The following is a 26,912-nucleotide window of genomic DNA, read 5'->3' as shown; positions in this document are numbered from 1 at the left end:
CCCAGAGGAGGGAGCAGACGTCTGACATGGGGATAATGGGCAGAGCGTGAGCTGGCGGCAGCCCAGCTCTTGACGTGTGCATTCTGGGTCCAGGACCCGGCTCCCTGCTGAGCATTCGCTGTGGACAGAGGGAGGTCCTTGGAAGCTTGTTTCAGGCCTGTCTGGGGATGGGGCGAAGCTGATCAGAGGCAGGGTCTTTAGCCGGTGGTCTGACTCAGGGCAGCTATGGTGCCTCTGATACATTGCTGCCTATAGGTTTACATTCTTTATGTTTCTTAAGGTTCCTGCCTGTGGCATCCTCCCTGCCTCTGTGGGGGTTCGGGGGAGCACAGGACCCGTCCGTTGGGGGAGCTGAGAGGTGTTCCAGGGTTTGCAAAGGGCACGTGGCGCTGCCAAGCCGTTATCTGGGGGGGGGGGGGGTTTTGAGGACGGGTGAGGAGAAAGGGGCTTTCAGGGTGTTTGGGGTTTAAAGGCTGCTGCTGCTGTGTGGGAAAGAACACAGCCCCAGTCAGAGCCCCACCCTGCTCCCTGCCAGCCTCCGGCAGCGACGTGACCTTCTGAGCCGCGGTTTCCTCATCTGTCATTGTGACATTTATGATGAGTGCCTGGCACACGGTGGGGGTAGGTGTGCTGCAAATAGGAGCTTTTCCTGGCGCTCAGCTTTCCCTCCTCCGCGGCGTTTTCGGGCGTTAGAGCAGCTTGTACCGGTCTTCTTGGCACTGAGTTCCTGTCAGGGTTGGGACAAACCTCCACTGGGTTGTGGGACTAAATCCACCATCACAGGCAGTGTCAGAATGGGGGAGACTCTTCCGTCCGATCTGCCTTTTGTTAGGTGACTGTCCCTTGAGGATCTCTTTGCTGGCGGTGCACTCTGGGGAGCTGGCGGGGGGTTTCAGGGTGAGGGAGCACAGGCTTTGGCGTCTCCCGGGTCGAATCCCAGCCCCATCACTCACTGCTGGCCACCTGTGTGAGTCACTTCACTTTTCTGGGCCCACGTTTCCTCGTCTGCACCTCCTTTTGGGTTATGCTGAGGATGAAATGAGGAAGCACCCACCTGGCACAGGTTGGGCCTGAGGCAGATGATCGAGAAGTGGATGCTTCTGGAAAGCCAAGCATGCCGAGTGCGTGCTTTCCTTGGTCACTTAACCTGGGATGGCTCTCACGGTGATTTCCTACAGGTTCCTCTGTATAATTCCCACTTGATAGTCGCTGAAGGGGAGGTGCTTGATCACCAGGAATTTGGTTTTGTCTGTTATCAGCCCTTCCATAACCAAATGAAGCTACAGAGGGAGGAATTAACTATCAGCTGTCACTCATAAGCCTGCCTCCCTAACCCTGCAAGTCCCAAATGTCAGTTTTCTGGAGAAGTGTGGAGATAGGCAGCAGGTGACAGGAGGTGGCAGATCCCCCTGGGCTTGGAGGTGGCAGGCAGCCCTGGCTGCAATGCCCCTGCCCACTTGATATGTCCTCATCTGTAACCCAGGGAGGACCCGGGATGTACCTGGGAGATTCTCTTAGCAGGTGGGGCATAGACAGGGTTTGGTTTGGGGTCCCAGTGACCCATTGCTAAGCAAAACGTGTGAGAGGAAAGGACTTCTGACGAGCCCAGGGATTTACATGCTGCTTTGAGAATGTTCTCTCCAGACTTTTAAAAATAAATAAAATAAACGTGAAAAAAAAATAGTAGCTTGGCCAGTGAGAGAAACTAAATCACTTGCTTGTGCTGGAAACTGGAGATAAACCCCACTTGCAGGTCGCCTTAGAAAACTTGTGCTTGATCTATTTAGAGTTGTTATTTTCCCTTCAAATTAAGATGAGTTAAATCCATGTGTGTGGTGGCATGGATTATCTTTTTTTATTATTAAATCGTGACAGCTAATTATTAGTTCTGTCTGCACTGAGGAATAGTGCGGTGTTCTGTCTGAGGGACATGGCCCTGGGCTTAGGCTGGGGTCTGGGTGTTGGGATGACTGAACAGGGCAGAGTTCGGGCTGGGCTGGTGGGTGGTGGGGAAGAGGGGGCGCTACCTAGTATCCCTCATTGTGCTAGATCCTTTTCTTGGGTTATCTCACTTAATTCTCCAACCTTGAAATATATATTTCTAACCCCACTTTGAATTGGGGCTCAGAGAGGTTAAGGGAGTTGCTGAAGGTCACACAGCAAAGCAGAGTCACACCTGGGTCTGTCTGGTTTCCTTGGATAGCAAGGGGTGTGGAGGATTTTGGGGATGGGTATTCTAACTCTGTCTGTCTGGCTGGTAGGGCCTTGATGGCAGGCACTACCTCTGACCCCATCCAAAATGGTTTTTGGAGCCCATCCCAGATAGGAACCTGTGGACACAGCCAGGAGTCCTCAGACCCCCAGGGACTGTGACCTGCAGTCTGTGGCTTTTGTGTATACTGTCCTGTACTTCCTAATGAGGGCATTGGAGAGATCAGTGATGACAAAGAACACAGTCCAATGTAAATTCAGGTGCACCTGGGCCGGAATTTTAGATTTTTTTCCATATATTCAATTATTTCTTTTATTTTATATTCACTGTTGTATAGACTTTTCCCCCATACATACAAATTATTTGTTTTATTTTGTGGAATTGTGGTTTTGCCAGGGACTTGCTATGTGACTGTCAGCCAACTGTTCGCCTCCCCAGGTCTTGGTCCCTATAACTGGAGATACACTCCTTGTGTTTTGGGCTTGTTATAAGGTTTGAGTCAGACAAGGTATACATAGAACAGGTTCCTGTGGGTTTTAGCTGTTGTTAATAATGCACATCCTACCCGTGGGATCCAGAGGAAGGGTCAGGCTTCCTAGCCTCCCGGAAGGACCTTGCTGCCAACTCTTCCCTTTTCACCTGCTCAGTAACTTGCCTGAGCTTACGTAACTAGTTACTGGCAGAGCTGAGTCCAGACCCCAATTACCTTGAGTCAGGACAGGTGACTTTTTGCCATCCCAGGGTGCCCAGCCCTGTAGCTTGAGGCCATCTCCCCTGGTGGAGTCCCATTTTTCTCAGCTGAGAAAGGGGGGAGCCCTTCCTGTCCCGCTGGCCTTCCAGGGAGACGGCAGACCCACCTGCCATGTGAACTGTGCAAACCAGCGTCAAGAGTGTGTGCAGCTAAAATAGGTGACATCAGCACCAATTGTAGTTGAGAGTGTTTTGGATTAAAAAAAAGAGACCATACTGGTCACATAAATGGGTGGTTTTTTTTTTTTCCTCTTAAGGTTTGAGGCCTTATTTATAATGTATGTGGTTCCATACTTCCAGCAGTAATTCAGGAAACAGGAGAGAGCGATAAGGTAAGAAAAAGAGAGAAAGGCAGCTGGGCTCCCAAGGGGTGAACTTAACCAACATTCAGCCTGAGTTAATACTATTATTCTTAGTTTGTCTATTTGACAGTAAATAGTTAGTAATTGACTAAAGTTTTTTTAATCAGGCATTTGACAGCTTTTTTGGGCGGTTGTTGCTCATTTTCATGCTTGGCTAATGCATTAACCACCAGGTCTAGAATCTGTTAGGAGTGGGTTCTGCTGATAATCTATAGAAATAAGGCTGGCTGTCTGTCACCCCATCTCTTTGGGGTCATCTTTTCACTGAGGAAACAAAGAGATTGAGTTTTTCATAATTTCATGTAAAATTTATGTATTTATTTTTGAGACAGAGTCTCGCTCTGTTGCCTAGGCTGGAGTGCAATGGCGCGATCTCAGCTCACTGAAACTTCTGACTCCCAGGTTCAAGAGATTCTCCTGCCGGCTGCGGTGGCTCACACCTGTAATCCCAGCACTTTGAGAGGCCGAGGCCGGGGGGATCACGAGGTCAGGTGATTGAGATCATTCTGGCTAGCCCGGTGAAACCCTGTCTCTACTACAAATACAAAACATTAGCCAGGCGAGGTGGCGGGTGACTGTAGTCCCAGCTCCTCGGGAGGCTGAGGCAGGAGAATGGTGTGAACCCGAGAGGTGGAGCTTGCAGTGAGCCGAGATCATGCCGCTGTACCCCAGCCTGGGCGAAAGAGGGAGACTCCATCTCAAAAAAAAAAAAAAAAAAAAGATTCTCCTGCCTCAGCCTCCTGAATAGTTGGAATTACAGGCGCCTGCTTGGCCAATTTTTGTATTTTTAGTGAGATGGAGTTTTGCCATGTTGGCCAGGCTGGTCTCAAACTCCTGTCCTCAGGTGATCCGCCTGCCTCGACCTCCCAGACTGTTGGGATTACAGGCACGAGCCACCGCACCCAGCCTGATGTTGAATTTAACTCATACTTACTAGATCTTACTTTGTGCCACACACTACTCTAAAGACTCTGCAGATACTAACTGGTGTAATCCTCCCTATGACCTTATGACATACTAATATCAGCCCCACTTTATAGAAGAGGAAACTGAAGCCCAGAGATGTTAAGTTATTTACCCAAAGTCACATAGCGGTGAGTAGGGTCCCAGGGTGTCAACTCTGGCAGTTATGTTCTTCACTGTGGTCATAAGTGTGCCTACATTCCCATCCACTGTCTCTGTCCCACGAGGGTGGTAAATCAGATATTACTTTCATTTTGCAGAGGAGGCAACTGAGTCATAGAGAGGTGCCTTGCACAGTTGTCCTGTGAGTCACCGGCTCAGTTATGCCTAGAGACCAGGCTCCTGGGAGGGAGAGCATTAAGAAAAATAGCGAATGCATGCTGGGCTTAATACCTAGGTGATGGGTTGATAGGTGCAGCAAACCACCATGGCACATGTTTACCTATGTAACAAACCTGCACATCCTGCGCATGTACCCCAGAACTTAAAATTAAAATAAAGAAAAGAAGATGGGCTCCTGACTTCCCAGGGAGGCCCTGGGTCTGCACTGGGTCATGTCCCAGGAGCCCAGGCCTCATGGGATCCTGTGTTCTTGAACTGGGGCTGGTGCAGGCCCTTTCTGCTCCTGGCTGGGCAATGAGTGATTTCCACTCTGAGGTCGAATCTTGGTGATGGGACTTGGGTTCCAGAGTGGGGTGAAAGAACCAAGACAGTGGGCACCTACCTGTCCTGTACATATCGGTAGTTGCGTGTTGACTGCATTTTGGGAGGAGCTGGCCCCCTCCTCGTCATGAGTTATAGGCAAGTGGCCCTGTTGAGTCCAGAGTGGGGAGAGGCAGACACAGTGGACTCTGGCCTGAGACCTAGAATGGCATCCTACTGTGGCTGGCATGCTGTGTGACCTTGAGCAGACAGATCTTCCCCATCTCTGGGGCTGAGCCTGCTGGGCTGAAATGTGAGATGGAGCCACCAGTGGTTTCTAACAGCTGCAAGAGCCAGGCAGAAGGTCATGGATTGCCCACCTCGATTCCTTTCCCACCTAGTCGTTTCCCCAACTTTCCTCATTTTTCACATTAATGAGACTTAGGAGTCAGTTTTCTCTGAAGAAATTGGTGGTGAATATGAAAACTGTTAGATTGAAAGCTTAGGTCTTTCTGCCCCAGGCTGTGAAGATCCGTCTGGGAGAATTTGGTCCACTCACGGTGAGGTTAACAGTTCAAGCTCAGAGCCCCTCATGTGACCAGGCCCTGTCCCTAATGTCCCTGTGTGGTTTGGCATTCTTTTCTTTGTGATGAGTGTACCCTGAATTGTATAAACCTTGGGCCCTGCAAGATCTGGACCCACCGTGGCCCAGAGCCTGCTGGGGGTGGCCAGTGACCTCTGGGCACACAGGGAGTGGGAGCCTCCTGAGGGCAGGGTGTGATCAGGACTTGTGAGCCTTGAACTGGACCCAGGGAAGAAGAGGCCTTGCTGGAGAAGGCAAGGCACCCTAGGCTTCATTTTATTTATTTCTTTAAGTTTTCTTGATGCCTTCTTGCTGGTCTGCTCGATTTGGTCTGTAGGGCCCTGGGGTGTCTCAAAAGGAGGAATCTGTGCTGAGGGTTGGGAGAGGAGAGCAGGAAGGGAGGGAGGTGGGACCCCTTGATGAACCCCAGGTCTGGGAAAGCATCTGCCTCTGGCTGCTCAGACAGCTGGGAAGCTGGGACCACAGACTTCTCTGGGCGGAAAAATAGTAACAAAATAGCCTTTTTGTTGGAGGTGAAAAGTCAGACTCCCCCACTCCTTGTGTGGAGAGAAGGCAGCTATTCAGATGCACCAGCCAAGGGCAGGGTGAGCCCCCCAGCCCAGGACAGCCTGCTTGGTCTCTAAGCCAAGGCAATATTTGATCAGGGCTGTTTTCCCCCATCCCCTGCCCTGGGGGCTGAGAGCCTGGGCAGCTTCCATGGCCTTCAGGTTGCGGGAGTAGACACAATCTCAAAGGTGCAGGCATACAGGTGCGTGGGTCAGAGTCTACTCAAGATGAATCCAGAGGCACAGAGCCCTAGGGGCTGGTAGCCCCAGTGCCTAGGCTTTGCCTCTAGTGATATGGCACAGACGAAGCCATCTGTCGAAACCACAAGAGTGTCCAGAAAACACGGGTCTACCTCCTGACGAAGGCAGGTGCCAAAGGCATCCTGGAAAGGAGTGGAGAAGGTGGCTTTATTTCAAAGTCTTTTTCAGGGCAGAGCACATCTTCTGGAGAGTGTAGCCAGCCAACCAGGGATTCCAGGCTCCTCCCTTGGGGTTTGAGGGCAGAGACTGGCTGTCCTGGGCTCAGAGAGACAGCAACTGTCTGAATTCTTCTCTGTTCAGGAGAAAATGGGACAAACCTTCAGCGACTCCTTCCCACCTTCAGCAGCTGGCTAAAAACTGTTGACGTTGGTAAACCCAGCAAAACTAAGTTTTCCTGGGGCTGGAGCTGGTTCTTTTCTCCTCCCACCTCAAGTTCAAAGCCAGCCAATTAAGAAAGCTAAACAGTGTGGTCTTCTCTCTGCATCATTGGCTTGTAAAACTTTCCCTGCAAACTAGGCGACTTTATTTGTTGGGAAAACGAAGTATGTAATTTTCCTGACCTGGCCTTTGCTTTGGGGAGACGGGGAAAGAGAGAGAGAAGTAATTTCCAGAAACAGACGGCCCCGAGGAGCAAAACAAGGTCCACACTCCAGCGTCAGGGCAGCGTAGACTGCAGCGCGGTGGTCTGGAACGCTGAAAACAGCGTGTTGCGGAGAGGCGGGACGCGAGGCCCCAGGCTGCGAAGTCCTCTGGGGCCTGGGTCACTGTCTGCGGGGTGGACATCGAAGTCCTCCTAATTCTGCTTCTGAACCTCTGGGCGCCACCTGCCTCCCCACTACTGCAATTTTCCGGTTTCCTCGACGATTGCAACTTGCAAGTCTCCTTTCGCTTCCTTCCATCTTCAGCAGCCCCTTCTCAAGCTTGGCCTCCTCCCCTCCCCGCGACGGTGCCTATCCTGAGCAAATCATACCCATCCCCTCCGCCGCCCGTGAGACGGCCTCCCCCTGCCCGGCCCGCAGGGGACTCAGGCCCTCCGAGGGTTCAGTGGTTGGGGTCTATAGCCCCTTTCATTGCCACACCGGAGAACACAATGGCCTTCCCCGAGGCCAGGGGCGCAGAGCTCCGCGGGGGCAGCTGCATCTCCCGGGTCCCCGCAACCGGCACGGCGCGGACACTTTGGCAACTTCAAAACTGCGCGGGGGCCTCCCCTGTGAGCGGTGCCCCTTTCCCGGCTGGCCCTGGCCCGGTCGGGAGGCTCCTCTGCACTGCTCTGAGGCCTTCGGGCGCGCCTGGCCCCCGCCTGGCCGCCGGCCTCTGATTCGCCCACGGCCTTGTGCCCATCGTCCACCTCCTTCCCTCTCTCTCTGACCCGGGCCCGCTGCGCAAGTTGATTGTGCCTTGGTGGGGCGGGAGGGCCGAGAGGGCTCAAGGTCCATGCATAATTCGGGGGCTTAATGGAGCAGCTGCCTGAGCCGGGCGGCGAGGGGCGGGCGGAGGCGCAGCTGACCCAGCCAGCGTCTGGCCTCCCTGGGAAGGCGCGCTCCTTTCTTCCTCCCCTGACACTCCCCTCCCCCACTCGGCCTGGGTCCGAGGAAGGCGGGGGGTGGGCGAGTCGAAGGGCTAGCTTTGGGAAGGGGTTTCCCTCGTGCATCCGTGCAACTTTTGCTTTGGGGGGCGGGGGCACGCAGTGAATCGGAGCCGCCTCGAGACCGGCTCTCGAAGGAGGTGGAATGCAGGTTTCTTCGGAGCACTCTGCAGCCCTGGAGTCTTTTTTCCTGGCCCCTTCCCCCCCGCCCCCTGTCGGCCCCCTGTCGGTCCCCAGCCCAGCAGCAGCCCTGCGAGCACGCCCCTGGCCTCGGGCCAGCCCCCTTTCCTTGCAGCCGGCGGAGATGGATGGAGGCGGAGACCCAAGGTCAAGGGCGGGGAGCCAGCCGGCCCCGGGCCCCTTTGTGCGCACGGGGCCGCCCCTCCTCCACCAGTCGCCTCCTCTCTGGCCCTTGGGCGCTCTCCCGGGTGGGTGACCTTCCCGGGCATGAGGAATGTGGAAGTGGTCCCCTCCCCGAAACCGCTCCGCGCCAGTCAGGTCGCCTCGCCGGGTGGCATTCTTCCCGGGTGCTGGGGGCGCACGGGGATCTCTCTTCCGCCCGCCGCCATTGCCCTGATGAGTGGTGCCGTCTTCCTCAGCCCACCTTGGCGGGACAGAGCGGGCGGTTCCCGGGATCCAGGTGAGGCCGGGACGGAAGGAGCCTCCGGGAGTTCCCTTGCACAAAAATGTGATCATCCAGGGGCAACAGCCCCATCTCAAAGTGGGGATTTCGTGGGGACCTTATTTTATTCCCGAGTGGGAGGAGAGTAAACCCGCTTTTCTCAAGGACAAAAGTGTTTTCCCAATTGTGTGGGAATGGAACCCTCCACTAGAGTGGGACACCGAAGCTCCTGGAATCACAGGGATTTAATGTCAGTCCTCCTTCCAGCCTGACTTCTCTTAGGGTAACCCCTTCCAGCAAGAATTTGTATGCAAATCGTCACCTTGCTAGGAGTCTCTAGTTTGGTGTCTTAAAAATTGGCCTCCAATTGTTTAAAGCACTTCGTCGGGCCCTTAAAGGTCCAGAGAAGCAGTGGTTGGACGCCCAGCCTGTCCACCACAAAGCTCTTGAGAAAATGTTCAAACATTTTCCCAAAGTTGTTACTCTGGAAATAAAATTGTCTGCTGTTCGCCTGTAGCCGATTAGAAGTTTACCTTCACTGTGACAGCTTTTCCAGGCTAGGATTGGAGCCACATCTCTATTTTCCATTTTTCAGAAATAAATCTGAAACAGGCAGAATAGATTTGCTATAATAAGAGTCAAGGTAGTTTTAAAAATATGCGTATACATATATACTTATAATATGAAACAGTATATTACACTTGCTGTGCTCTCAAGGCTACAGTATTGTGTAAACGGCACCATCATGGCGTTTTGAGTAAGAGTTGATTTTAAAATCTCAGATTTAGCTAACCCGAACTTTGAGCAGCCAGCTTTTCTGGTGGAGGAATCTGAAGGCATTTGTCAATTTATTTTTTGAAAGGCCTCCGGAAAAGGTAACAAATTCAACACTTGGGAGCTCAAAGCTACTGCCAGTCCTGGACAGGAAGGTTTTCATATCTGTCTGAACTTGCTCGCTGATTTCTCAGACGTTCATTTATAACAGTTCTAACAAGATAGAATCTGCCTTTGAATATCTGTAAATACGGGTAAAGATCACAATCCAGCACTCATAATGGTCCAAAACGAACTGGCAGATTCTCGTGTTTGATTAGTATTTATGTTACCGGATTCCTTTACAGAAAGAAAGATGAAACGCTAATTTTGTGTGTGTGTTTGAGGGGCCCCATCCTAGGTCTCTGCAGTTCATTTAAAGGGATGTACATTTTAGGATTTTTGGAGACCAGGGGTGTGTATGTTGGGAGGGGCGGGTAGTTGTTCATGTTTTGCTTGAAAGACAGGTGACCTGTGGTTGGCTGAAGTATTGGCTGGTACAGTGACGGGGAGGCTGACTTTTCATTTTCCTTTTCTTTATTTTGACGGCTCAACAGTGATCAGAATTACGCGTGATTTCTCCCTCTAGGTTTGGGCTACGGCTTGGACAATGTGGTGGAAGGCTCTTGCTCAGGATCTTCCTCGAGGAAAACTGGTAGCCCCCAGGGTGCTCTGGCGTCTTTGCAGGCCACATACTTTCCGTGCCTGAGTGGCAGGGTGGGCTGCCCTGCAGTGTGTGGTTCCGAGCCCTGCCATGTGTCTGTAGGGCACTTGCCTTGCTTTTTTTTTCTTTTTTTTTTTTTTTTTTTTTTAGGAGCAATGTGTGGAAGATTTGCCTAGAAATGGGGGGTTCTGTCAGCTGGATCATGTTGAAATACCAGTGCAATTGGTAGCCAAAGGGATCCTGGAGAAGCCTCCTTCGGAGGTGCTGTGTTAAGCATCTTCAATTTTATTGCTTTGAGAAATCTGGATTTTCGTATAGGATTTCCTACCAGGGTGGCTTCCGGAGTGGCACCTGAGTCCTGCTTAGAGGTTCAATAATATTTGTTGTTGCTGGAGCGTCAGGGGCCGTCTCCCTGCTAAAGCAGCAGAATCTAGAGGTTGGCCTGTGGTGTGGGGCAGTCTCAAATGCATTTACTTCCTAAACAGCCCAGGGCAAACCAGTTCATCTGTTAGTTTCTTCATCTATAAAATGGGGCTAGCCAATTGTTTACTTCCCTGTCCCTGTTCAGATATGAAAACAAACCCGTAGGTAGGAGTGAAGCAATTGCTGATTTCCAATCATAAAAATGGAGAACTGTTATTGTTCAGTCCATGGGGGCAGGGTGACTGATTTGCAAAAGGGAAAGGAATCAAATAGCTACTTGTAGAGGGTGTAATTTTTTACTGCAAGGAGGAAGAATTAGGGGCTTTGGGAGGGGGTTTATGTGGGGAGGGGGGCGCTTGGGTTTTCAATTTAGTAACCGAATACCAGTAGGAAACTCCCCCCTTCCCTATTCATTTTAGAGGACTGTTCCCCCGCCCCAGCTCCTTGTTATTGTTGGGATTGTCACGTGATTCAGAATCTTGACACTGAATAGTGTCACTGTTGACCTTAACCCGAATACCCCAGAAAAGGTGTTTTTCCTGATATTTGGTCTCAGGCCCCAGAAGGAGAGTTGCTGGACAGGGGACATACGGACTTGGATTGGGGAGGAATGCATACAGCAAGCAGTCTTTAAATGCACAGTCTTGCTAGGTGCCGGTGAGGAAGGAACTCAAAGTGGACGGGTGAGGAAATTCTCACTGCCTCTCAGAGCTCACAAAAATTGGTGCTCATCCCCATGGAGCACGTAGCTAGCTGCTATGAAATGGTACCTTCACTAGGGAAGCCAGAGGGCCTAAGTGTCCTGTTGGGGCTCCATTTTACTTTTTGGTTGTTGCTTTTCTTTGGAAGAGGCCTGGTTTCTTTTTCCCAGCTAAAGCTGGATGACTTGAATTAGATTTTTAATAAAATAACCTCTGGCAGGGCCCAGAACCTCTGGATTAGTCTTGTTAGTTAGGAAATACAGAAGCTTTCTTTATGTATTTGGTTTGTTCGCCCTGGCTGGGCCAAGACTTCGGGACGGAGTTGTGGGGTAGGGGTGGGAGGGTGTGGCCCTCTCCTTTCTCCATGGGGGCCTTGACCCAGCCCCTGTTCACTGGCAGTGGGTCTGGAGTGAGGAACGGCAGATACCCGGAGTCTGCGATGGTGCAGGCTTAGAGCCAGGAACTGTCTGGTGCTTCTTAATTGAATACAGATCTAAGTAAATTCCACGTGGGCATGCAAGGCTGGGCAAGGAAGGTAGTGATATTCCCCTCTCCACGGCTGGACTCCCAACCCAACCTGACGGGCCTCTCCGCCCGTCGCTGTACCCAGCCCACATGGTTTGCAAGAAAAGGTAGGGAAGCAGGGGGACAAGATCACGCAACGCCCATGTAAATACTGTCTGTATGAACTGGGTCTTCCATCTTTTGTTAGTGGCAGCTCGTTAATTAACCAGCAGATTAGTGCTGCCTTCTTTTGACACACGCATGTATTTTGGGGTAGAGGATTCTTGTTCTCCTAAAACTCTGAACCCAACCGTTCAGGAAGTCTCCCTTCAGCGCCGCCTGCGCCTGCTCCCTCTCCCCCGATGTCCTCCCCGCTCCCCTTTTCCTGTCCCCTTCTACCCACCCTTTCCTTAAACCCAAGTGGGCTTGTAGTCGAGTGGAGGACAGACACGTTAAACACAGCTAAATAAATCATGTTTACGCTTGGCGTTCTCGGTAGTGAAAAATCTGTTGGCTGTTTTTACTTCCTTATTTCTCAGCATTTGCTTCCTACCTGCTTTTGAGCACATGCCCAGAAATAGTAGTTTTGTCAAATGAGGGGATAATGCCAGCCAGCCTTTCTCGCTGCCAAGGAAGCTGCTGGATTTTGCAAAACAGAGTGACGTTTTTTTAGTGACACTGATGTTTTTTTCAAAGAAATTAGGATGTAGAATAAGGATATTAAAATGCACTTAGGGAAGGGGAAAAAAGCGACGTGGTCACCCCTGCAGCACAGGGACAGCAGGTTTAGAGAAGAAAGGTCTCATTTTTGTTTGCATTTGGCCGCTCCAAGGGCAGGAGGCAGCTGTCAGAGGCGGAGGAGCTGAGTCAGGTTCCCTTCGTCTCAGCCCCAAGACTTAATTTTCTCTGCCATTTTGGTGATGTGGTGCGAAGATTTTTTTTTTCTTTTTCTTTTGGGTTTTGTGTCTGTTTAGTCTCTGAGGCCTCCTGAGCGATGCTTGCTGCCTTCTTCCTCTGAGATTACAGCTAGATTCTCGCCCCGATCAGGAATTGGAGCTCGTTGGGATCCTAGCTACACTATGATTGCTTATGTGTGAGAGTGGCCCCGGAGGCCTCCCGGCCTCTGGGCTCTTACCTACGATGTTGTTTTGGGGTATATTTCATGATGGGGTGCTGGGCAGAGAACTTCCTGGATAATTACAGCCTAACAGAGGCTGTAGATTTTAAAAAAACAATACAAAAACAGTTTCAAAACCAAGTAAGTGGCATATAAATACTGGGCACTCCTGTAGGGAGAAGAGGCTCGTCTTATCGCGGAATCTTCGCAGAGTTTCTGCAGTAAATTCTGTCTGAGGTCCAGCACATCAGCTCTGTTTCAAAGACAGCCGAGGAAAAATAAAATTACAACAAAATCAAAGTCAGCGTGCTATGATTTCCCCCAATTTCTAATGGGAATACTCTGCAATAGAAATGATATTTCCATTGAGGACTGCGCTGCCGGTTTCTTTAATTACATTAAATAGTGGTATAAACCTCAGCTGAATGTAAACCTCTGTTACAGCGGCGTCTTGAGCGTGGCTGGATGAATCAGAAGGAGCAATGTTACTAGTGTTAATGTGCTAACAATCTTTATTAAATTAATCCCGTGAAGTGTTAATTTTTACAAATTTTGTTGTGCACACACTGCACGTCACCGCTAGTGTGTTAGGAGATGAAAACAGATTTCACGTCAAAAAATAAGTAAGGAGGTGGCTGTCAGACTGCTCACTTAGAGGAAAATTTGTGATTTTTGTCATCAAATGTTACCTGTGCTGAAAAGAAGGCTTACAATATGTATATTAAATGCCATCTACCTACAGAAAACGCAGTTAAAGGAACTACTTTGTTGAAAGTAATTACAGGCCTGTTCAATTTTTTAGTCAGTGACATTTCAGACTTGGCTTAGGAACATAAAGAGGCCATAGAAAGATTTTGTTCTTATGTAATGCAAAGCACTGAACCTCAGTATTCTGTAAGTCCATTAGGAAAAGGGAAAAAGAAATGAAAGGGAAAAAAGAGATTTAATCATCAACAAAACCCAGGGGAGAGCTGGATTTTTTTTTAATTACAATAGTAGAAATCAATTGTCTATAATTCTATTAAATGCAACCCAAAACAAAATGTGCATTTAAACTATAGCAGGGTCCTCCTTTTTACAATTTGATTTCTTCTTTCCTTTCTTTCTTTCTTTCTTTCTTTCTTTCTTTCTTTCTTTCTTTCTTTCTTTCTTTCTTTTCTTTCTTTTCTTTCCTTCTTTCCTTCTTTCTTTCTTTTTAACCTTCTACTAACCAAGTTTATTTCTGTTCCATCTGAAACAAAAAACCCTGCTGGCCCTGTGGTTGTCTGTTCCCTTATTGCTCAGGTAGAGTTTTATGGTCTGATCTTAAAAAGGTCGATGATGCTTACATTCCTCATATCCATGACTCCATCTGCACCTGAAATTTCTGCTCCCTTTTTTGGCTGCTTTGGGCTTGAGTCATCCCAATAACCTCCTTGCTGGGCACTCCGTTTTCTTTATGTTCTTTTTATTGGCTGTGCTGTTTATTTTCATTCTTAATTCTCCGGGATTCTCGCAGCTTAGCCTTCCTCCTCCTGTTTATTCCATTGCACTGTCTGCGCATGGCCATTGAGCAAAAGCCAGCACTGGAGTTTGTGGGACCTTGGAACCACAACTTCCTGAACTCCCCAGTTTGTAAACATGTTTTATAGAGGGCCACATTCTTAACACGCGTCAGGATTCAGTGTTTTCCGGGTCATTCCTCAAAGGTCAGGCACAGTGGATGCCGAGGGGATAGAAAAAGGTGTCCTTAGTTTAAAACTCACTATAGGCACCCAATCTGAAGATGAGTTTCCTGGTTTTTGCCTTGTGTGACATGTGACTTCTATCTTAACTGTGTATTTCCACTCCCACCCCCAGCTCTAAATTAATGAAGAAATAGGAACGTATCTGAGGGATGCCTGGCCAAACTTGTCATTGGAGTCTGGCCCCTAAGTTCTGTCTGGGAAAGGGCTACAGGGTCCCAACCCTAAGTCCTACATTCTTTATGCTTGGAATCCAAATGATTTATCTAACAACTTTACTTTGGTTTGCAGCCTGCCCTCACTCCTCATTGAGTTATGCTTCATGCACATGACATGTAGGATACTGTTTGTGGCTCTGGACGCAACCAGAGAGAAAATTATTGCAGGATCTTGAATTAAATTGTCTTAGAAAGCAGAGACTGCTGAAGGTTGAAGCAGCTACCACATCTCTGATAAGAATACCTAAATTGGGAGGAAAAGGGGCAATTCCTCTGTTAGGTATTGACTGGCTGATGTTGCTGGTGAGATTTAGAGAATCTCTCAGTTGCAATTTGTCCTTGGCGTCTATGGACTCTGGTTGGGTGCACGCAAGACATCTTAACATGTGCACATTGCTGATAGATGAGTGTTTGTGTGTGTATGTGCATATGTATGTGTATATAGAACCTCTCTTATAGGTAATAGATGTGCATACACACATTTTTCTTACCAGTGCGACACATGGCTTCACCTTCTGTTGTCCTCAGGTCTGCCCATTCCCGGATGGTGGGCCCCAATTTGGTGGACCCTGCCTGCCTGAGGTCATCCGGAGGAGTTATATTCATTTTTGTATCTGTGTCCTGAAGCTGTGATGCATAGGAGCAAAGGAATGATGAGCATCCCGGCTGGAGGACAAGTGGTTGTGGTTTATTTGCATTTCAGTAGTTAGGAGCACAGCAGGATTTTCCCCGAGAGACAAGCAAAAGAAGAGTCCAAGCTGCGTGTCCCTCACCGTGCCCCCCTACCCCCTGCAGATGCCCACTTAGGGGCTGGAACGGCCAGCCCCCTCCACCTCCGTGGTTCACAGAAGATGGCTGAGGGATGCCCTTTCTCCCCAGCAACATCTGAAGTGTCCTCTGCTCCCTCACAGGGGACTTGGTGCTGGAATTTGTGATGTAAGCTCACCAATCCTTGGGTCAGGGTGCAGAAAGGGGATTGGCAGCCCTGGAGTATTTCAGCGGCCTGCGTCTTGAGGAAACTGGAGTTGGCAGTCAATGACACAGGTGCTTTCGGACCTGGGGAAGGGGTGTGCCCAAGCGTGCCTGCTTCTAAATTGCAAGAGGCAGCTACTGGGGAGGATGTTCCCTTTCCAATCTCTGGTGGAAGGAGGAGAAAGGTTTCGGTAGTGTCGTTGGGGGACACGATCACTCCTTTGCTCTGCCTCTCCATTTTCTGGGACGAGATTTCGGAAGTGCTCCAAGAGGAGGAGCTTAGACTAGGGCAGCCTGGCTCAGGGTGCTCCCCGAGGTGTGCTTCTAGTCTCTCTCACGGCCGAGCCTTCTCACGGTGGGTGCAGAGCGATACCCTGGTGGCCACACAGGGTTGTGGGTGGCCTGTGGGGATCTCTGGATGGTCATTTGTGGAAGTGATGGTAGAAGTGGTCTCAAGCCCAAAGATGAGCAACTTGCCCATGTTCCTGGAGGACCCTGGCGAGCCCACCTCACTTCTTACAGCCTGGCACCCATCAATGACCCTCTTTGGGTCCATTAGGGCCTAGATGGTTGATGAGGGATGCTGGACAGGCTCTTTCACCTGCATTTGAATTCTTACCGTCCTCAGCCACCTGCAAGGACTGCTGTCTTTCAGCCAGCTGCCCGCGTAGAGGCCAAACGTAGGTTCGAACTGTTTTTATGTCTCCTGTGTAATGACCCCGAAGGAACTCTTTAAACACAGCTGTGCAAACCCTTGTGAGACCTGATTTTCCCTTTTCGTTGCTCTTCTTTCCAAGGACACCTACATGTTCACCCCCAAATCAAAACCCATGGCAGCAAGGAACTAGAGATCTGTAATGGCCATCGGGTGCCCAGACAAAACAGTGGTGTCTGATGGAGAATGAGAATCCAGGAGTGGGAGGTGGGGCCTGGGGATCCCTGTCGCCCTGCCTGGCATTTCTAGGTCCCCCAAATGCTCCGGGGCAGTGAGCTGAGCCATGTGGCACACCCAGTCCCTGTCTGGTCCTGCCTTGGGGACCCAACCTAGACTTGCAGCTTTTCATGGTATCCCGCCTGTTCACTTACATGCTTGGCTTTCCTTTTTGCGTTATGATGATGATGATTGTTGGTATATATTTACAATGAAATGGAAAACAAGTTCCAGTCATTGCTGGTTCCTAGACCTTCATAATTAAAAGTTAAAAAAAACTTTGGGAGGCCGAGATGGGTGGATCACAAGGTCAGGAGATCGAGACCATCCTGGCTAACATGGTGAAACCCTGTCTCTACTAAAAATACAAAACATTAGCCGGGCGAGGTGGCGGGCGCCTGTGGTCCCAGCTACTCCGGAGGCTGAGGCAGGAGAATGGTGTGAACCCGGGAGGCGGAGCTTGCAGTGAGCTGAGATTACGCAGCTGCACTCCAGCCTAGGCGACAGAGCGAGACTCCATCTCAAACAAAACAAAACAAAACAAAACAAAACCTAAAAAAAGAAATGAAATAATACCTGTGGAGTGAAGGAATTTATTTTTTGAGTCGCCCCTACCCCCAAAGACCTGTGTAGCTCTGAAAGTGAGCAGACGAAGAAGGCTCCCCTAAAATTGTTCTTCTCTATTCCTGCTCTCTCAGCCACTCCCCCTCTACACCCTCCACAACCCCCCCAAAAAAAGGGAATTGAGAGAAAGACAAATGATGAGAAGGCCGGTCTTGTCAGGTGAACGCCCAGTACCTGTCTCATTTAAGGTAGCACTCCACTTCTTTCAAATAGGAAACTGCCAAAATGGATGTCATGGGCTGCTAATTAGATGTATTTTAACTGCAGGATCATTTTACCAGCTAATACTGTTATTATGTGCTTCAGTGTGAACCCATGGTGGAGCTGTTAAAATATGAGCGTGCAGTCTTAGCAGACGGCTCTTGGAACTGTTGGGTTGGGTGGAGGGGCTTTTCCTTACGGCTCTGAAGATCCCCGGGCCAGGCCCTGTGCTGAAGGTCTGCACCCTTTCAGCTTCTCAAGAGGTGCCCCCTGCTCTCCCGAAGACCATCTTCTCCTTGTGTTTAGACCAGGGCCTGAGCCTCCAGGAGGCCTGAGCTCTCCAGTGTCACGTCCCCTTCCTTCTAGACATCAGGGTTCCCTCTGGACCAGCCTGGAAGTGCCAGATGACCACAGTTCATTCCTACCCAGAACAGGCAGGCCTGAATCTCACGCATTGGGGTTTTCAAGTCTGTGCTGGCTTCTCCTCCATCTTCCCTCTGTAGCAAACCGGAAAAAGAATCCTAATTTCCCGTTGGGGTGGGAGAAGATGAGCTAGGATCAGGATAATGATTTTTAAATGCGAGCCAGGCATTTGACTTCATGTTATTTCTTTTCCCCCTCACCCTCTTAATACATAGCATTTTTTTCTATCATCCTTAAGACAAAGTAGCTGGCAAAATATTTAAGTGATCAAAAAGAAATATTTTTATTTGCCCGCGTGCGAATTGGGTTATCTGCCTATCTTGTTTATGAAATTTGGCGCTGCCTTTCCTGCACAGTGCGTTCGCCTCTCAAATCTTTCCCGGCTCCCATTTCCATATTTCTGCGTGCTTGTTCTTTGTTAATCACTTGGCAAGCGCTTATTTGAATATTAAAAATTTCTTTAATCATCAAAGGCAGGAGCACAGTCTCATGAATATTCATATTTTTCCCCCTCCTCAGACTGAATTCTAGTTCATTACCCTGCAGTAAAAGCCAAACAGCCATCAATCGCCCTCATTACAGGCTCTGGCGTTTTGATTGGCTGCCTGCTGCCCAGAGCTTTTTTTTATTTTTTTAATTTTTTCCCCCTGCTCCTATGAGCTGTCTTGTACCTGCCAACAACCAAAAAAAGAAAAAAAAAAAATCAACAATGCAAGAATAAATTTCTCTGGTTGGAAAACAACTTTGCAAACTTGTCAAACAGTCCTTGTGGCTTGCTGCTGCCACCGCTGTAGCGTCCACCAGCGCCACCTCCTTCCCTCCCGCCGTCCTTCTCCCAACCAAAAAAAAAAAAAAAAAAAAAGAAGCCCAAGAAAAAAGGGGGGGGGAGAGAAAAATAAATAAATAAATAAAAAGGGAGAAACTTGAGCCTCAGAGATGAATATTTGTCAAGAGAGTTGACGTAAGTTTCATTTGCATAATGACTTTGTACTTCTGCATTAATAAAATTTGCATATGAAGCCATGTTAATTACTCCTGATCATGCTTTTTGCATTCATGCATAGTAATTTTCTCCGACTTGTGAGAATTAATGTCTTGGCATGGGGGGAGGGGGCGCGGGGACTGTCAGGTTCCCTTGCCAGTGTCCCTCACTCACGCGCGCTGCCTCCCTGGCTGTCTCCTTCCTTGATCTATGACTCATTTCTGCACTATGGTAGGAGTTCTCAGCTTAAAAAAAAATGTATCAATTGAAAGGCACCAGTAGGGAGAAAAATACACGTCTCCTGCACAGTGTCTTCCAGACCACCTCTCTCTAGCTCTGAACATGGAATCTGTAACCCTCCCATTTGGGAGGGGACGCCCCAGAGGCTTCAGGGGTGGGAAAGGCTCGAATTCCCCCCAAAACAGGGCTGGGGCTTTTCCAGGCGTTTTTGTGTCTCCACGCTCCTTGGCGGTGGGCGTGTTCGCTGGGTGAGTGCGCATGTGTGAGGAACGGAGCCGGAGCATCTGCAAAGTCCCTCTAGAAGAGAGAGGGTGACAGACCCCTGTGGAATGCTTAAACTCGTGAAGGCATCAAGAATGAGCTTATCTGTCATTGCCCTGTTTTGGAGCCTAAGAAGCGGGATTTTAGGGGCCTTATATTTAGACTTTTTTTTTTTTTTTTTTTTTTTTTGTGCATAGACCTCCAAAGAAAGCATTTTTTTAGGAGTGTCTTGCAGGTCTTTGTAGGGTGATTTGCTGTGTTCAGAGCACATTCTCTTGCTTTCTTTGCTGGGCAGTGATGATGCCTTGGAAAGGACCGTAGGGAGTGGGGAAAGTTTCAGAATGAAAAGTAAGAGAATGATAGTGACTATTTGGTAAGTGTTTCCTGGATCCCTGGCTCTAGCTCAGCGCTGACCTGACTCTTCCTTTAAAGTTGAGGGAGCTGAGGCTCTGCGAAAGTGACTCACCTTTGGTCACGAGGCCAGGAGACTGCCAAGGAGGAATTTGAATACAGTCCTCTGGCTGTGAGGCCTGGGAGCTCTGGTGGCTTCCTCTGTGCGTCTGTGGGTGCATACCCTCTCCCCCAGTCTCAAGGACTCCTTAAGTGCTTTCTGGATTTCCCAGCTACACTTTTAAAGGCAAATAGCCCTCCTCTGAGGAAGGGTGGGGGCTGGGAGGTAGCCTGGGACAGGTACTGAGGCTGTTTTTTTTTTTTAAGTTAAGATTCACCGGATGTAAAATTGACCATTTTAAAGTGTACAAATCAGTGGTTTTGAATCTGTTCACAATGTCGTGCAGCCGTCACTCCTGTCTAAGTCCCGAGCATTTTCATCACCCCCCAAAGAAACTCCATACCCATTAGCCACCCCTCCCACCCCTACCGGCTCCCCCCAGCCCCTGGCAACCACTGCTCTCTGTGTCCATGGATTCGCCTCTTCTGAACATTTCGTATCCATGGAATTATGCAGTATGTGGCTTCTTTCATCACTTTGGGCGTTTGCAGCAGCTTCAGATTTCTTGAGTTGCACCTTTGGGAAGGGCTCTGGGTTTAAGCTGCCCCATGGGGAAACCTCTCCCAGGGTAGAAGGTGCTCTGGGAGCCCCAGAGAGGCCCTGCAGAGCTTGGGATTAGAAGCCTCTCTCCCGGCTGCCCCGCTCCCCTGCCTCAGTTGAGCCGGCCCCTGGAGCAGGTGCACTTCAGCAAGGTCAGAATTCCTAGTGAGGCTCTGGGGAAACCTGTCCAGGGCGGCCTAGCCTCTGATCCCTATGCAGGGAGCAAAACGTGGTGTGTGATATCGCCTTTACAGACCCTGGCCTGAGCCCCACCTTGCATGTTTCCAGGAGAAGGGTGTGGCCAGATGCCTGTTTTCTACCTGCTCTGCAACTGTTCCTCCCATCACGGAGGCAGAGTCAGCTCCTTAGCACCTGGGACATCCCTTACCAGGCCTCCAGGTGCTTCTGCTGGTGTCTCAGTCGTGTTAAATGGTGCCGGCTGTGTTGTGGCCTCACCCAGAACCCAGGGACCGGAGCCTGGGATTGGCCTTTGCAACTTCCAATGGCTGGATTGAGCCCAGGGATCTCAGACTTCCGCCCACTACGTGGCCCTTGCTCTAGAGATCCCAGGACCCCCGGTCACGTACCCAGCTGCAGCCCTAGAGGGAAGCAGAGCATTGCGGGCTTTGGGGACACAACTGGGTTCCAGTCTCAGATCTCCCTGAGCCTCAGTTTTCCCCCAGTGGAATGTGGATCTCTGCTGAGTGAGGTGGCCGTCATGACGATGGATGACCCAGAGCCCTCGGTGGTCTGCAGGGAAGGCCTACAGAGGGATTTGAGACCATGTGTGGACAGGATCAAATGCAGCGTCCGGTGCTGGGAGCTTCAGGCTAGGGCAGGCTTCCAGGAGGAGGCGGGTCCTGACCTTCCTTGAGGGACGTCACTAAATCTAGCATGGCTTTCCCATCAGCATCTGAGGCTGAAACCGTTTACTGGTTCCTCAGCCACATCCTTCCAGGGCTATCCCCAGCTCAGAAATACCCTGGGCCCTAGGCCTAACCTAGTATGAGGTCTTTGTTGGCTCAGAGGGGTCCGAGCAGTGTTAGTGTTAGCTTTGACCTCTTGACGGGACACTGACAGCTTGCAATCCCTAAGCAGGGGGTCTTCTTAAATGCCCTGATGCCTTGATCCTGGATAACCCATGTTTTAGAGGAACCAGGGCTGCAGAGAAAGAACCCTGGTTCTGGGGCCAGACAGCTGGGGTTTGGATGGGGCTGCTGATGCCTGCAGTTTTCTGCAGTCACGCCATCAGTTTCCTGGTCTGTGTAATGGGTGTAATGGGTATTCTAAGCCACAGCCGCCGTCAGTGTGTTAGGAAGTTCAGTCCAATGAAGGCTGACAGGCTCCTGGCTCATGGTGGCTTGCAGGATCCCGTGGCTCTCCTTGCGATGGGGGAATCCACGTGGGGGCCCTGGAGTGGGCAGACTCCCACCCATGCAGACCTGTGCTGGGCCTCCCTGGCAAAGCCGGCTGGGCCCAGCTGCCCATCCTCTTGTTGACGTTTCCTTTTTGTCTTTCTGATGCTTCCCTGCTCAATTATTTACCCAGGGAATTTGGGCTTCTTCACTTGTGGTTTTGGCAAGGGCTTCACACAAATGTTTTGCCCTGGTGGTCTCTTAGCCATTTAAGATAAACGGCTAAATCAAACGCAGGCCTTGCCGCGGAGCTGAGCGAGCTGTGGGGCTGGGCAGAGGCGGGGTTGGCCCTGGCCCTGTGTCCTTGCTGTCACATGGCGGGAGGCCTCCCAAGCCAGGCCGAGACATTAGGAGGGGGTGAGCAGCGCCAGGGTTTTCTTGGGGTGTGGTGGGGGGTGTGAACCTTCTGAAGGGCACTGGGGCTTGGATGCAGCATGCTCAGTGCTGGGGGCTGGAGAGAGCCCCCAGCTGGTGGTCTGCCCGGCAGGAGGCTAACAGTGCCAGACACCTGGAGGCGGACCTGAGGTGTCCCGGGCCTGTACCAACAGCCCATCCTGATACAGCAAACGGGAGGCTCTGCGCTTCCCAGCTCTTCCAGGGAGGGGTAGCCCGAAGTTTTGGAAACAAATCCCCAAATGGAACCTGTTTGCTTGCTCCAGAGGCCCCCACGTGGGGGGTCCTTCCTGCGAGTGGGGCCCTGACAGCCCCCATTCACCCAGCCCCCTGCACTAGGCCCTCAGAGGCGGAGTCCTGCCTCCCCGACAGCCCAGCCTGGCAGCTGTGGAAACAGGGCCCTCCCCAGTGCCCCCTGCCAACCTCCCCGAGCCCATTCCCTCACCTGTGTCCCGATTGCCTTCCCTGCAGGGCCTGGCACCCCGGGGGCCTCCCACCCCCGAAGGGTGGCCTGAGCCAAGCCCCACGCCCCGAGCCCCGTCCCACCCTGTGCCTCTCACACAGTCCAGGGCCCGACTGACCAGTCTTTTCTATTGTTTTTTCTCCAGGGCCGTGCAGGCCTGCCCAGCTGCCAGCGGTGGCCCCCATAGCTGCCTCCTCCCACCCTCACTCATCCGTGATCACTTCACCTCTGCGTGCCCTGGGCGCTCTCCCGCCCTGCCTCCCCCTGCCGTGCTGCAGCGCGCGCCCGGTCTCGGGTGACGGGACTCAGGGTGAGGGTCAGACGGAGGCTCCCTTTGGATGCCAGTGTCAGTTGTCAGGTAACAGACGACGCCGCGGTGGGGGGCGGGCCCCCGGGATGGCGGGTTGTGCCATGGGCAGCGCTGGAGCAAGGTGGGGACCCAGGGAGGAAGGGCAGCTCCCACCCAGAAGGTTTTTTGGGGTGCCAGGGGAAGTGGTAAAGAATGTTCGCTGAACTATGAGCCAGGGCCCGGTGCCCCTTGGTCAGGAGTCCCCCATGGTGCCCCCACCCGTTCTGAGAGTCTTGCTCCCAGAATGCATTCCCCAGCCTCCCAATCCCGCTTCTTTGGGTTGTTTAGCTACAGCTTAATTGGATAACACTTAACATCTGATATTTTCTTCTGCCCTTGCCACTGCCACCCCTTCCCCCACCCCAGACAACCCCCTGCCCCGCCAAGACAAGGCTAGGGGAAGATTCCTTGGTTGTCTGTGTACATTGCTGGAGCCGTCCAAAATGCTGAGTTTCTCTTTGGGAGAATGTGTTGCCCATTAGCTTTGAAAAAGAAAAAAAGTGGCTCAAAAGGAGCCTCTTAAAAAGCTGCGGCCACGAGAGGGAGTGAAACACTGTGGGGTGTGTGAGGGCTGGGGGTGGGGGCTGAGTACCTGCTGTGCGTCCGGCTCTGGGCCAGACCCAGACACAGCTGTTTGTGCCGACTCATCCCGCTCTCCTGGGAGGGCGGTGTGGCTGCCCATTCTACAGATGGGCAGATGGGGCAGTGTGGTGACACGAACTGGCCTCCTCTACATGCCCTGCCTCTCCCCAAGTGGAACCCAAGATCTTGTTCTGCCTAGCATCTCTGGGAATCCTTGGAGTCCCTGGGAATTCAAGGGCAGAGGGCCCTCTCACAGGTCTATCCCCCCAGCATCTCGGTAGGGCTTGGTGTGAAAGCACTGTGGCCACGCAAGCCAGGATGCTGACACAGACACATGTGGTGAGCGGCCGTGGCCTGGTTTCTGTGGCAGGGGCAGGAAAGGAGAGGGGGGGATGCAGAGCTGGGGCAGATTTGATTGGTCCCTGCTTTGTCACTAGGCATGTTGCAGGCTTTCTCTTGACTTGAGTTGTGAAAGGAAGACAATTTTTATTGGGCAGGTTTTGTTTTTAATTGAAGCTGTCCCCAGGGACGGTCCCTGTTGGAGCCATAGCTCTGCAAAAGGCCATGGCCACAACTCTGTAAAAGGCCACAGGCAGCCCCTGCTCCCAGGTTCAGCGCTCCCTGGGCTGCAGAGCTCCCTTGTAGGGTGGCCTGGAGCCTTTAGTATACCCTCCCTGCTGTGACAGGTGGTGACATCATAGGATCTGGCTTCCAAGAGGGAGTTCTGGTTTCTTACTGGACTTGTGCCTTAAGTGCACAAAGCAAAACCCAAAATCTCCTGGGAAGGAGTCGGAACCACTTGCAAAGACGCCGGCTCCCTTCTCTGGGCTGTGCTGGTCCCCAGGTGCTCGGGGCTCCTGTCCTGGCTCAGTAGAACTGTTCTGTGAGTCTGTGGAAGGCCCTGCTTGCTGAGCAGGGGTGCCTGCTCTGTCTGGGTGGTTGCCCTGCTCTCTTGGCTTCCTGTCATTAGCGCTGCAGCCCCTGCAGCTACTGGGGGGGCTGTGCTATCAAAGATCAGCCTGAGTGTTTATTACTGGACGCGGTCGAGTTCTGTGGTACAGAAATCTGATCTCGCCAGAGGCTCACCCAGGGCTTTGCTTAACCCTCTGTTGGCCCTACTTAGAAGTTGCTGAAGTAGATGAGACTCATCTAGAGGACTGAGCCCTTCCCTCATGTGGCCAGGCCCGCTTAGCATCTTTGTATGGTGCTGAGCAGGAACTGTTACCATCCCCATTTTGCAGATGGAGAAGCAAAGGCTCGGGGAGGGAGAGTGGCTGGCCAGGGTGGCAAAACTGGGATTTGTCCTTGGCTGCCTCCTGAAAGGCCACCCCTCTTCCCGTGGAGCCACACTGCCTCTGCTGACATCCACAGGAGGTCAAATGAGCTTTCCACTGCCTTAGCTCTGGGGGACTCTGCCATCAGCAAGTCCTCATACATGCCAATAGGATCCTTGTGAGGGCTGTTTATGGAGGGCCTGCTGTGTGCTGCATTGTGCTGGGCATTTGTGTGCCTTCTTGAATTTAACCCTCCCAGCAACCCTAATACTTTACTCTCCTCACTTTGCAGATGAGAAAATGTTCAGAGACGTTGAGTTCTCACAGCTCACATCCATCCATCCATCCATCCATCCATCCATCCGTCCATCTGTCCATCCATCCATGCATCCATCCATGCATCCATCCATGCATCCATGCATCCATCCATCCATCCATCCGTTCATCCATCCATCCATCCATCCGTTCATCCATCCATCCATCCATTCATCCATCCATCCATCCATTTATTCATTCTTTAGCTTGAAGCCATTTGGAAGGCCCCTAGCTTGTAGCACTGTGCACACACAGGAAGAGTCGGCAGGCGGGTCCCTGCCCTCTTGTAGCTTGCAGTCTGGTGGTGGGGAGAACAGAGAATGGGGACCTGCAGAAGGGGAAAGAGGAGCGGGGAGGGAGGGAGTGGCGGAGGTGGGATTTGATCCCAGGCTGTCCATCCAGCACCTGCCACATCTTTGGCTTTGGCTCTTCATCTGGCATTAAAGGCCTTTTTAGATTTTACGCCTTGAGAGCTGCCAGGACTCAGAGCCTGTGAGCAACCAATGCTTGATTGCAGTGCTCTGGGAGGGGCGTGAGGAAGGGCAGTGTCCTGTTCCTGGGGTTGGGACTGCAGGAGGCTGAGCCCCTAGGACTGCTCCAGGAGACCCTTCTAAGGGGCCTGTTCTTACCTCCTGCCCTCTACCACCATGTCCAGTACAGTTTTCTGTTTTCATTCGATCCCAGTTCATTGGCCCGCACCAGCTTGCACCACCATGTTTCCCGATCAATTTCAATACCTGAAACTATCCTATTCTGGTGTTTTTTTGTCCCTTTGTGGTTTGTGTCCCTAGCACTGGGCTGTTTGCTTAAGTGTTTTTAGTGCCTGTTTAATTAGTAGTTGGAATGGAGTCATTAAGTTCCCAGTAGCCTGTTAGGAAGAAGCAGGCCTTTGTAAAGATGGAATGGGCCTGCCGTCCTTACTTGGTTTTGTCCCTTTTCAGATCAGGATGTGCTGAACCCATCTCTTCAAATTAATACGGAGAACCCCAGTGTAAACGTGTTTCACACAGGTTAATTGCGTGCCTGTTACTGCATCCGCAGTTATTTATAGAAGGATGTGATTTTACCGGGGGGAGAAAACCACACAGGTATGTGTGTTTGTGCACACCCTGGGCTGGCAGCATCCCAGGTGGTCCTGCCTCCCAAGACCCCAAGCCTAGACCTCCTTCCAACGGTCGCAGTGCGGAGAAGGGACTCGGGGATCCTGACTCTTTTTGACTCTGCTGAAGGAATGTGGGGCTTTGAGTCTAGGCATTCCTGGGAACTGAGATTTCTTCCCTGAGAAATTTCACATAGAGGATTTGGCACAGTGGCTGTGGGGTCAAGAGCCTCAGACTGTGGTCCTGGTCTTTGCTTCAGCTGGCCAGAGGCCCTAAAGAAGTCATTGCCTCAGTTTCCCCTTCTGTAAAAATACATCTTTGTGTGTATATGCGTATGTATGCAACATTTGAAAACGAGGCTCGTGTTATTTTCTGAGACAGGTCAGCGTGGAGCTGCTGTGGGTGGAGTGAGCATGGGGCTAGCTAGGTTCCCAGGGCAGGGCGTGGGGCATTCAGAGAATGGTTTGGACACTCTTGGGCTTTGTGCCCCGCATGCTGGAACCCTTCCCTGTTCTGAGGCTTCCACGATTGGAAGGCGGTCGTCAAGTGTATGAGATTGCTTGGGGGTGAAGGCTGTTCTGCCCCGCGTAGTCATTTCCCCTCTCCATTCCTCAGTTTCCCCATCT

The 26,912-nt window shown here is 51.2% G+C and overlaps 1 protein-coding gene across 4 annotated transcripts in view; it reads left to right on the top strand.

Moving 5' to 3' along the window:
- The window catches only part of BCL11B (B cell CLL/lymphoma 11B), a 103,419-nt gene that overhangs the window by 18,032 nt on the left and 58,475 nt on the right, over positions 1-26,912 (top strand). For 2 of the 4 annotated variants that reach the window (XM_025391798.1, XM_025391797.1), the window contains exon 3: positions 22,812-23,024. The exons of the other annotated variants lie outside the window; for them this stretch is intronic. In XM_025391798.1, the coding sequence (XP_025247583.1) occupies positions 22,812-23,024 (213 nt within the window). The remainder of the gene's footprint in view (positions 1-22,811; positions 23,025-26,912) is intronic. 4 annotated transcript variants of the gene reach the window in all.

Source organism: Theropithecus gelada, chromosome 7b, assembly GCF_003255815.1.
Source record: "Theropithecus gelada isolate Dixy chromosome 7b, Tgel_1.0, whole genome shotgun sequence".
Lineage (NCBI taxonomy): Eukaryota > Metazoa > Chordata > Mammalia > Primates > Cercopithecidae > Theropithecus > Theropithecus gelada.
The sequence above is the reverse complement of the archived record's forward strand: the minus strand, read 5'-3'. Positions and strand labels throughout refer to the sequence as shown.